General features: G+C 41.2%; 4 protein-coding genes across 10 annotated transcripts in view; 2 read left to right on the forward strand and 2 right to left on the reverse strand.

The window, feature by feature from the left end:
* Positions 1-1,497: 1,497 nt before the first annotated feature.
* Positions 1,498-4,259, reverse strand: LOC110177292 (O-glucosyltransferase rumi). The gene is made up of 2 exons (XM_020943954.2): positions 2,774-4,259; positions 1,498-2,718 (listed from the first exon to the last, which is right to left on the reverse strand). The coding sequence occupies exons 1-2, from the start codon at positions 2,898-2,900 to the stop codon at positions 1,616-1,618; spliced, it is 1,230 nt and encodes a 409-aa protein (XP_020799613.2). The 5' UTR covers positions 2,901-4,259; the 3' UTR covers positions 1,498-1,615.
* rumi (O-glucosyltransferase rumi) lies at positions 2,952-4,546 on the reverse strand. Its single transcript, XM_020943953.2, has 2 exons — positions 4,317-4,546; positions 2,952-4,259 (listed from the first exon to the last, which is right to left on the reverse strand). Exons 1-2 carry the CDS (start codon positions 4,450-4,452, stop codon positions 3,160-3,162), a joined length of 1,236 nt encoding a protein of 411 aa, XP_020799612.2. The 5' UTR covers positions 4,453-4,546; the 3' UTR covers positions 2,952-3,159.
* A 309-nt stretch (positions 4,547-4,855) lies between these two features.
* Positions 4,856-12,035, forward strand: part of LOC110177333 (uncharacterized) — a 47,050-nt gene continuing 39,870 nt past the window's right edge. For 2 of the 6 annotated variants that reach the window (XM_086837004.1, XM_086837009.1), the window contains exon 1: positions 4,878-5,440. The gene's annotated coding sequence lies outside the window, so the exon portion shown is untranslated. Of the gene's footprint in view, positions 5,441-9,209; positions 9,899-12,035 lie in introns of those variants that run through there. The other 4 variants (XM_086837005.1, XM_086837010.1, XM_086837006.1 and 1 more) reach the window with 3 other exon arrangements.
* The window catches only part of Usp12-46 (Ubiquitin-specific protease 12/46), a 28,346-nt gene continuing 21,203 nt past the window's right edge, over positions 4,893-12,035 (forward strand). The window contains exon 1 of one of the 2 annotated variants that reach the window (XM_086837012.1): positions 4,893-5,440. The gene's annotated coding sequence lies outside the window, so the exon portion shown is untranslated. Of the gene's footprint in view, positions 5,441-9,306; positions 9,899-12,035 lie in introns of those variants that run through there. The other variant, XM_086837013.1, reaches the window with a different exon arrangement.

Below are 12,035 nucleotides of genomic sequence, written 5' to 3' on the forward strand. Positions count from 1 at the left end.
TTGCAACAGGGAGGTAATTCAATAAACGGCATCGCAGCTCTGAACATTTTGATCCATGTTTCATCAAAATCCATTCAGTCGTTAATGAGAAATTCCGATTTTTCATTTATTGCCGTAAATGTACATACATACATATGTATGTGTGCATGTTTGACGAAGAATATTAAATAAAAGAATGTGATTTAAGCTTAATGGTAGGGCGTATGTATGCAAATGGAATAAACAACACTGTATTTCTAAATATTTTAATCCATTACATACTAGTAAAAGCGTATAGATAACTAAGTGGAAAGTTTTATTTAGATAGCTTTAATAATGAGGGTCTAGTTTCCATATAATGGAACTGACAGACAGACAGACATAGCTAGATCGACTATGCTGTTGATGCTGATCAAGAATATATATACTTTATATGGTCGAAAATAATACATATATTTACTGCGTTACAAATTTTTGACCAGAAATCATATTACAAGGCAAGGGCATTGAAGCCATAGATTTGAGAAGCAAATTTTCGAAATAACATTTAATAGTCTGCCCAATAAATTATATCGTTTTTCTAAGCAATTCGGTAGGTGTTTCATCAAAATCCGTTCAGTAGTTTGGGAGAAATTAACATTTGAATTACTAATTTATGTACTAAGGAGGCATGACTGTGCACCCCTGGTACCCAACTGCTAAAAATGAAAAAGACGAATTTCTCCTTAACGACTGAACGGATATTGATGAAACATAGATCAAAATGTCCAGTACGACGATGCCGTCTATGGGACAGTCTTTTTTTTGCATAGGCTTTACCATAAAGTTTAAATAAATTTTCTTGGTATTTAGGCAGGCAGGGCTGCGGGATATATTTATTCTTCGCTGGCACATAAATGGAAATAAATGAAAAAGTAGGGAATTCTTATAAACGACTGAACGGATTTTGACGAACCATATATCAAAATGTTCAGAATTGCGATCCCGTTAATGGTACTATCTTCACTTTGCATAAGTTTTTTTTAATACAGTTTAAATGAAATTGATTTAATTTTATGCAGACAGTGCTGCCAGATATATTTATTCCTCGAAGGAGCATTTATGGAAATAAATGAAAAAGTGATGTTTTCTGTTGAACGGCTACACCGATTTTGATGAAACATCTACCAAAATGCTTGGAATGTAAATTTTATTCATGGGTCATGCATATTTTATACAATCGTTTAAATGGCCAATAGGAATATTTTCTGGCGGGGTATTCAGCGAGTGGTTCTCTGCTGGTTCCCATCTAGTTCCATTTCCATAGTTCGCGCCTTAGCTATCAGACCAAATACACCACCCACTGTTATTCGATTTTTTCGAAATATGACGGTTAAAAACAATTGCAATTTTCTGTAAATTTTCGTTAATCTTCCCTTAGTAAGCCTATATACCGTGCATATGTGCAAGAATTTTTTTTTATCAAATTAGTGCCTTAATTACGAAATAAATTATAAATTAAAGGTCCCCTCTATGTTCCATTTTCCCATCGTTCCTTTTCGACGCAAACTCATCGACGATAATTTTACGGACATAATTTTTTGTATAAAAATTTATGCATTTTCTGTTTAAATTTTAAATTAAACTTTTGACTTAACTACCCGTAATACAATTGCACAGCTCTCTTGTTGGATATCTCCACCAAGTCTGGCTCTGGTTGAACCTGATAGGTGAGCAGCTGGGCGTATTCCTGGAGCAACTTCCGCCAGTAGCACTGCACATCTTCCATTCGCAGATGCAGCCAAACGAACTCATGTCCTCTTTCGGCTATCTCCTCCGCCAAGTCATCGTGCTCCCGAAGATAAAGGATTAAATCCGCCAGCTCATCCACGTCGGCATCGCTAGCTACCGGAACGTAGTGCACCCAAGGTTTCAGTTGGTTGTAGAAGAACTCCTCCCACTGGTCGCCCACATGGATCACCAGCGAACGACAGAGCAGGATATGACGGAGCCGGAAACTGGCAGCCACGCCACGGAAATTGAACAAGTACTTGTACTGGCAATGCTCGACAAAAGGTATCTCTTCAGCGGGATCAGTACCGAGGGTATGCGCACCGGATTCACCAATTACATGCACAGTGTACTGGGCATCGACCAGGTCTGGAGACCTGCGCGAGAGCAACACCAGATTATCGCGCTCTGGGGAAGATCGTGAGCCCCGAAAGAAGCCCTTCGAGTGCTTCGTATTCCATGGTATCCTCGCCGCCCTGTCTGCCATATGCTGACGCATCCAATCCCAGCGACCGAGGCCATGGGGATAGTCCTGCAAGATCGGGGCATAGACGGTCCAAAATGACCAAGCCGGACACATAATGTCCAGATACTGCTCGGTGATCGAGTACGAAAGGACGGGGCCACTTAAACCCGATAAAAAATGAACTTGCGGCCAGTCTCGCACATTAAGAACGAATTCCAGGTCCGGTAGATCAACGGCCATGTCCAAGAGCAATTCATCCACATTGTCACAGCGCCTGGGATGAGAGCAGTTCTCCTGGCGATAGATACGTCCACGAATCACCTTGTACAAGGTGCCGAAACGTTGGGACTGCTTCATCATGACCGGTGTGATGCCGTTGTCCTTATATGGCTCCAAGTTCTTTCGGATGGTTTGAGCATGGCAGAGACACTTCGGATCACCGGGCTCACATGGTCGATATTCGTCCAGAGCCCGCAGGACATACGGAACAAAGTCGTAGCTAACTGGGAGATTTAAAGTATTATTTTATTATCCATTAAGACAAAGGCAATTTCTTACTCTTGGGTTCAACGTATTGCGAAAGTGCGGAGCACTTGTCCTCTACGGCGGAGAGAGCTTGGGGAGCATAACACAGGATAAGGGCTCCCACGAAGAGTAATCTCCTTTGCAGGGTCGTCATCGTCATAATTTTGTCAAGTTTACATGTTTTTCCAAATACTTTTAATAAAACTTTGAGTCGTTATTAAAATGTATGTTTTTTAAAAGTTAAAACTTGAAAATTGGCTCACAGTTACCTTACTTATTCTCATATAGCAATTTGTTTTAGAATAGAATTAATGTATATAGGAGATTCTGAAATTAATACCTGGTTATATACTCGATTATCGGAATGCTTGTAATAAATTAGTGAAATTCCAACAGGGCTTCTAAAATTTGTAAATCTTTTAAAGTTCATCCTTGCCTTGGCCAATATGGATAAGGTGATCTTCTGGCTGCACCTCATATTTGAGCAGCTTTACATAGCTTTTTAGCAGTTTTCGCCAGTAGCACTTGATGTCCTTCATGCGCAGATGCTGCCAGATGAAGTCGTATCCTCGTTGAGCGATTTTCTGAGCCAAAACATCATGTTTCCTGAAGAACAAAAGAATTTCCTCGTATTCCTGCTGGCTGGGATAGCTCTTAAGCGGGACGTAGTGAACCCATGGCTTCAGTTGATCGTAGAAAAACTCCTGCCACTCATCGCCCACATGGAAGACTAGTGATTTGCAGAGGAACAAGTGCTTTAACCGAAAACTGGCAGCCACTCCGCGGAAATTGAACAAGTATTTGTACTTGCAGTGATCCTCAAAGGAGACCTCGTCGGCTGCCGGAGCATCCAGTGTGTCCTTGGGTGACTTCCAGCCCTGGTTCTTTGTGTACTGAGCCTCTACCAGATCCGGACTTCGCCTTGAGAGGAGGATAAGGGAGTCCCGCTCGTCGGAGGTGCGTGAGCCACGAAAGAAGCCGAGTTCTCGTTTCTGCGACCAGGGAATTGCAGCTGCTCGCTTTTCCAGTTTATCGCGCATCTGATCCCATCGTCCGATGCCCCGAGGATGGAGTTTGGTCGCCGGTCCTCCGGCCCAGAAGGTCCACGCCGGATACATGATGTCACGGTACTCCTTTGTCTTGGAAAATGAGAACACTGGACCTCTGGCACTGTTGCCCCAGGCGGAGTTCAGCTGCGGATAATCTCTTGTGTTTACCACCAAATCCATGTTTGGTAGAGTCGCCACCAGCGGCAGAAGGAAGTGCTCGATGCCCTGGCACCGGGCCGGGAACATGCAGCTCGGATCCCGGTACAAGCGATTCTGATACACCTTGTATTTGGTGCCGTATCTCGCCGAACTTTCGATCATTTGCCGGGTGACACCTGTTGACTTGTAGGGTGCCAGATCCCGCTTTAGAACTGCCGCATGGCAAGTGCAACTGGCATCCTCTGCATCATTGCTGCAAGGCTTATATCTGGCCATTGCCTTATCGATCTGCCGACGTATCTGGAAGGTAACTAAATGGTTGGAAATTGAGTAAACAATAAATGAAAAGCCGGCAACAAGTTGCTCACACTCATCCTGGTTTTCGTCCACGAATTCACTTTGGCTACACGATTTCTGGTCAGGGCTACACAGACCTTCATCATCTGTAGCTGCTTCTCGTCCAAAACTTACTAATAATGCCAATATTAAACTTTTTATGATCATTTTGTTTAGGTCAACAAATTTCTGGCCGGCTTAACTTTTTTTTAATATCGATAAGCACGAAGAGCGGGTTACACTAAAATCGATTTAAAATAGCTTAAATATTTCGCTATTTTAGAGTGACCAGGTACTGTGGAGAGGAAATTCCGGTTACACTTCAAAAGAATATAGTTTTTCGCGCTGCAAAACAGTTTCATCCTCTCCAAACCGAACTTAAATTCATACATAAGATGTTTCAGTAATTCAATAATTAAATAGGTATTTGAGTAAATATAAAAAATAAGAAATATGTGGAACTTATATGAATAAACATTTTTAATTAATTAAAAACGAAAACATATAATATTAATAATATAAATAGTGCCTAATTGGTACCTGAGTAATAGTGATTTTGGTACATAAATAGTGCTGAATTGGTATATAATAGTATTTATTTATTGGCCGTATGTTATTTTGGGTCTATATAGGTCCGGTCACACTGAAAATGTTCTGTCTCACTAAAAACGTCGAAAGTTTTCTCCGTGTTAAAACCAATTAAATAGCCAAATTACTAACGAAAATATATTAAAACGACGATTTGCAATTCGCAAATTATGCGTGCGGCACCCAGTGCATACGAAACCACGTAAACCCAACGAACGCGAGTGTTTAGACCACCTGCAGCATAACAACCACACTGCACATAATTTACACGGAATAATTTGCAAAACCCAACAAAACCAACAACAACAGACGCCGCGAAAGGGAGTTGACATAACTGCAAAAGTAAATTATAAAAGGCAGTGTGGTGGTGAAACGTAATTTTGGCAACGAACGCCCGCCCTGCCACTGAAAGGAAAACTGCAAGCGCCAATCGGAGTGGGAGTGGCACTTGCGGAACAGGAGGAGGCGAATAAAAAAAACACACACACATACACAAGCTCCGAATACCCCCAAATGTTGTTTTGTTGAGAGGCAATTGCCAAAAAGCAACAAAACTCGGCTGAAAAAGGTAATTTCATCTGCATCTGTGCGTAATATTTATTGTTTGTTGTCAGTGTGTGGGCGTACTACGTGGGCGCTTGCCTTTGTGTGCGTGTGTTAGTGTGTGTGCGAATAACAGTTAATTGAGCACTCATCGATTTTTTATCCCAGGCATATTGTTGTTGCCGCTCATTATGTGGCTGCTGCAAAAGCAACTTAAATTCATTTCACCTCACGATCGCCTCGCCAGATAAAACCGTTGGAAAAGTTGCCAGCCGTCGTCATTAAGTTGATTTGCTGCCGCCTGATGCTGATGCTGGTGCTGTGATTTAATTTACCCATTCGCTGGCATTTGGATCGCTTTCGAGCTCCAGTTTCCTCTATTCCGTCCCATTGCCATTCCAAAATGGGTTTCTCGTCGCCGACGGATTTGATTTTCCTCGCCGAAAAATGGTATCGCTTTCGTTTTCACATCGGACCGCGTCAAAATGTTGCTTGTCTTTATTTTATGCCGCGACCTAGGGTCGTACTAAGACCCTACCTCCCCACACCTACCCCTTGAAGTCCATTGCGAGCACCTGACTAATTAGTGTCGAGTTATTAAGTTGATAATTATCGCTAGCCCATGAGCGAGGTTCGCGACAGGAGTTCCTTTGGTATCACAGTAAAGCTTTCATAACAGGAAATCTGTAGGATGACTTCATTAAGACCAACTTTATTTATTTATTAATACGAATTTTTAAAAGTTTCAATCCGCTAAACTGTCTAGTCTGCTGCCAAACAGCTTAACTTTTTAAAAAAATAAATTATAACTGACCTCAGTTTATGGAACTTAATTATATTAACAGCTTAAATTAGGACAAACCCGATGTATGTAGGAAGTTTGCCTGCAGTTGTTTATTTCAGTGACTAAGAAATAACTCGGCTACCTTTGTTGTCTTTTCGTTAAACTTGTTTTGAACACCGTATTGAAATACAGAAATAACAAAAAATAAAAAAAACATCAACAGTAATCCGAGCTTGACGCTGACAAAAAGCTTCGCTTTTGTTTATATTCATAGCGTCATAATCAAGTTTCGGACTCTGAAGTCACACGTAAATCTCTGCGCATTCAGACGTATCGATGCGATTGGGTTCGACCTCAGCCGTGTCTTGGCATACGCTTTTCCAATCATTGGCCAGCGGCGGCTGCTCCCCTTGATTCTTGGGAGAAAAACTACAAACTCATTTGCATTTCAATGGCGTGGAACCCCGTGCACGGAGTTCTTGGGGGCCCTCTAATGACCCTCGTCGATTGATTTCCATTTGGGCAACCTTTCTCGCTTGTGTAATGCCGGAAGTCGTTATAAATTCTAATATCATGAAGATATCGTGTAGATAAAAGTGTTGGCCTGTTTACTAACTAACTTCTGCCCAGTTAGTCTGCAACTGCTGGCCAATGTCCGTCCACCTTTAACAGCTGCCATTAGATGGCAGGCACGCAGTCTGGCGCGATGAATTATGTATTCCTTTGGGCAGGCAATGACTCAACCCCCGCCCAAAGCCACCCAGTTAGTTGTACTCCCAATCCCATTCCGCCCCCGGGTTGCATGCCTAACCCAACCAAAATGATTCATCAAAACCTGGCGTAGGCAGTTTATGCAGATTCCCTACCTTTATGTCCGCCAAATGGCTGTAACACATTTTCATTATGCTCTGCTCTCGCTCTTCCATTTTCTGCCGCTCTCATTTTACCAACACTTCCTGGCTGGCAGTGCGCCTGCGCATTGGAAAACCGCTTTTCCAGAGCGGTAACTTGTACCTTGAGGTGTGTTTTTCGGTTGCCAGGGATGGGCATTGTTTCCTGATATGCTATAAACTTTGAAGCATAAATAAAGAATTAACAAATATCTATTATAAATCTAAATATAAAGAATATAAAGTAATGGAGCACAGTTTTCACCTGGGCATCAAATTGGCTTCTGAATTTTCCAATTTTCCCCGTCTTGTTAATTCAATTGGGCACACTTTCCTTCGATGATAACCGAAAGTTGGCTACCGTGAAAAGTATATATCTTAATTCGCTGCGCATTGCATGTCCAGTTGGCTTGGCTTTTTCGGTATTCTTTTTTTTCTGGTCTTGGAACTGGCAGTCCGTAAATTGTTTGGTTACCATATTGCGTGCTCTCTGATTGACCGCCACTAGATCATTAGCTCATCTGTGCGCGAATGTTAGGTAATTGGCTAATACGATACTGCAACTATATGTATGTCGGCCGATGTCTGATTGTGTCATTAACCTCGGAACGGGTTCTATGCACTGCTAGTTGGAAAAATCATTGCGTTTAGCGGCGAGGCTAATCTGCATAGAATGCGGATCGTCTTGGAAATGTCAACCCCCCAAGGAAACCAGTTTCCTTCACAGTTGCCAGTGGGCCAAAGCACGATTGGTAATTCGTTGTGTTCGGGCGCATGCGTGACCGATCGTTGCTTTGGGTTTACTTTGTTCTCCCCTCGACTTTGTTTACTTTTCGGTTATTGATCGGAGAGCGTACGATTCGATTTTCCGTTCGCTTATCAAACACGCACACACCACCGCATAGAGCTAAAGACTCGGGAACTAGTCATGGACTGTGTGTCATGCTATCAGCCGGAGCACAGTGCTCCAGTTTTGCTGAGTTGCAATGGCTCGCTCTCTCTGAACATCTGAGTATCGCTCGAACGCCGGACATTGCCGCTTTGGATACTCTAACAGTGGGTCTATCATTTTAGTTAGACATTTGTTGAGAACTATGTAAATTATAAACTTATTGCTCTATAAAGCAGACATTATTTTCTACATTTTATAGGACAGTAAAAACCAGACTCTTTTAAGGTATTTCCCCTAGGAAACTTAAAATGTAGTCTAAAATGAGAGGCTGTTGCAGGTATATATTTTTTTAACAAGTAAAATAGGCCTAATTAGGCTTTATTTTTATTAACTCTGGGACTCTTTAAAGAATGTATGAAGTATACATACGGAAAAATAAATTTTTGGGACTATATGTGCTTGGTTCTTGGTTTAAAAACATGAATTTTCTGAGTACTTTGAGTGTGTTTTTCTTAACTGGCTAAAATAAAACAAAGGAAAGGTAGCCATAACCGTTTAGGAAATATAAATTAGTTTCTTAATTACAAATTTTAATTTTGGCGACTTCCGTAGAAATTGCATAAATAATTTCCGCTCAACTTTTCAAATTTGGCTAATGAATAAATTAAGTAAAGAGCTAAAGTAAGTTAACATATATTTAAATATATTTTTCATACAACTGTGTAGTTATTTGAAATAATTAATGTTTCGTATAAATATTTATTCTTTCCTATCGTTTTTGGTTGTCAAGATTTCTTGTTTATTTTACTTATTTGACTTTTGGGTCTTATAGATAAGAGCTCACTGAAGATATTTTTGCTTGATATTATATAAATCTAATAGATATTCGTAAAAACAATGTATTTCTATCTATTTGAAATATTATTTCATTAATTTTATAAAGAATACAGTTCAAATATACTTTCTTTTGCTTTATATATTCGCTTTTGCACCATAATCTTTTGGTATTCCTGTTTTATATTGTATAGATCTTGTAGATATTTTGAAAAACAATCTATTTTCATATTTTTGGGATATTAATTATGAAATATTTTGAAAAATACAATTATTTTTGGGTATATATTAGGCTTTGGTACCAATTCTTTGCCTTTTCACTATAATTTTTTTTCTGTGTCTGAAAATCGGTGGCCACTGCCACTATATATGCCTATGCTGCGCGGACAGCGCCAGCAGCAGCAGCATAACTGGCGGAGTGAGAGCGTGAGAGCATGAGCATGAGCATGAGCATGAGCGGAGCGGAGCGGAATGGAGCGCCCAAGTGAGCCACACAGCGACGCCACACATCGCCATCGACGGTCGTCATAGACGCTGCTGCTCGCTGGCCTGAGTGGAGCGACTTACTCGTGGTTCGGTGCGGAGGAAATCGCCTTATCGTGTGTATCCCCCCGTGGAATTTGAAATTTGAATTCTTTATTTCTGCGTTGCCCAAGTCGCTTTGTTCGTGTCGCGTACGATAAAAGCAATTGTAAAGCTGATAGTCGTCGCATTGACTTGCTTTTGCACGCGACTAATTGCCAAATCGATAAGTCCTGGCCCAGAGGCAAGGGAAACTCACCACACCCACTTTTGGCCCGAATGCCATCTCGTGAAGGGAAAGGGGCTGTATTGCCTTTCCATTTCCAGTTTAGTTTAGTGCGTGAAGTGCATTTCGAAATCATTTTTGTGTGAGAATTTCAGTTAAACTCGGTGGCTGGGCTGCCTAGTGTTTTTTAGTGCTTAATAAAATTATCAATTGTTTACGCTTTGACGCTGGAAACACCAAAGTATCTGCGAAAGTATCCAACGGATACCAATCTATATACACTTGATACAAGGGATTTTCCATCTTGGTCTGACGCAGATTTATGTTTGGAAAAGGTAATTTGGATTTTTCATCAGCGAATTTATCTGCCCAAGGCGGCCACCAGTTTGAGTTTGTTTTGGAAAATCGATTTTTACAACGAGAGCGAGCAAGAGTGCTGCTCTCTTTTCCGCCTCTCAGCTGTTTCTCATCCACAATTTTTAGGGGGTGGTGCTGGTGGAGAAGGTGGTCTTCCAGCGCCGTTTCCTTGACATGCTACCTTTACCCGCAGATACCCGGTTTTTTTTCGGCAGTGTGCAATTGATTCTGTTCCCCAAATTGCCCGCCACTGAGTCATTGGCTCACGCTCCCCAATATTTAGTTTTGCAGCGGTTGCAAATGCCATTTCAAAAGCACAACATCTGCCAGCTGGCGGAAGAGGGTTGTTCCATGTGGTGGCCACCCTCTGGGCTTGCCGGGAAAGTCTCTCTGAATGAAACCCCTTAGGTTTGGCCCTTATTTATGGCAGTCGACCCTTTTAGGATCACCCCCAAGGAGTGCAGCCCGATGCCTTCTGTTAATTGAACACGTATGCAATATTTATGAAGTTTCAGGACTAATCAGATTGCTTGTCACACCGCAAAAAAAAAAAAGCTGTTACCATGTCTGTTTCATATAAGGTGAATCATACGTACAGGTGAAATGTGCACATTATCTTTTTATATGTGTCTACTCATTTATGGTTTTGCTAGAAAAGCTGTTCTTAAATTACTTAAAATATCATTTTAAAAATTTAAATATTTCCGAAAGTTTAACTTGTTTTTGGGTGTCTAAGTAATCTTTTAGAGTATTATGGCTTAATTAGAAACGTCACAGTAACATCTCATGAATTTTAAGCTGCCAAGAGAGGCGATAAGAATCTTGTTAAAACGACAGGCATATCAAGTGTTTTTTAAACCAACATAAACCAAATTCTTTACAGATTATTGTGCATATAAAGATAACAGAGATTACCCCATTCAAGAAAGTTTAACTTGGTTGAGTACTTCTTGTACCCTCGAATATTTAAGTAAAATATATAGAAATACCCCCATTGTTTGAGCAATTCTAATGACATTTTTCTCTATTCAGCTCCATGGTGCCGCCTTTCATATGTAATGCCTTAGAATAATGACAAATTGTTTTGGACAAAACTAAATATGGGCGCTCCTCGTCGAGAAAGAATTCAATTGAAATGAGAAATAAATTTCATTACTTATGGCTTGCCAAAGTCGCATGTAAAGTATTTATAACCCGTACACATATTGCACGGTGAATAAATGGAGGCCATATATGACAGGCCCAGAGGCGTCGCCGCCCACATGCGAAGTTGCCGCAGAGATATAATAATAACTCTGAAGCAATATGTGTCGAGATATGTACATATATGTATGTATATATATGTTCCCCAAGCTTCGCTCTCGTTTCTGCCACTTATATCGGCTGTCTGTCTGGTGTCCCGGGCCCAGCGTAAACAGTTTTGAATTACAAAAGTGTTTGCACCGAGATTCGAGATGATATATGAGCCTCCTGCTCCAGCAGCTTCCCTGGGAACCGACGTACGACCTGTGCAGACCACAAATGAAGTAATGGACAAGTACTTTTACTGTCTGCAAGCGGTTTTTCCTCAATTTACCGGCCACACCTGCTGGCCATCCATTGATCTATGTTTGGCCACATTCAAGATCAATTTGTTGGAATGCCGCTCGACATGTGTAGAACCACTTAGTTTGGTTATTTCTACTCATACCGCCCGCTGCTGCTGCTGCTGTTGTTTGTTTTTATGGAAACTAATGTAAAGACATTTTCGAATTTGGGTTAAAAATGTGTGAATGAAATATTGAATCGGTCCTTCACACTATCTAGAACGTGCCCGGGGGATTCGGCGGCAGTGGTGCTCTTTTGGAGTCACTTGGCATAGATTGGTAATGCCACTCAAAGACCCAGGCAGGCAGACAGAATACATAGATAGGGGCCAGGAAATTGGGTCATTTGCCTAGCGTCTGTCTTGTTTAAATACTTGTGCTTGATTTATTGGGGACTTTGTAAAGTTGATTAATCAAATTGACTCGTGCGCTCCGTTTATTTCTGGTTTCGTTTTTGTCCACTGCATTTTTCTCACATTTTCATTTGACTCTGGGATTGTCTTCCTCTGAAGTCGATGCCGATGTAAGC

The sequence above is a fragment of the Drosophila serrata genome, unplaced genomic scaffold (assembly GCF_035046125.1).
Source record: "Drosophila serrata isolate PLE 108 unplaced genomic scaffold, ASM3504612v1 contig_295, whole genome shotgun sequence".
Taxonomy (NCBI): Eukaryota; Metazoa; Arthropoda; class Insecta; order Diptera; family Drosophilidae; genus Drosophila; species Drosophila serrata.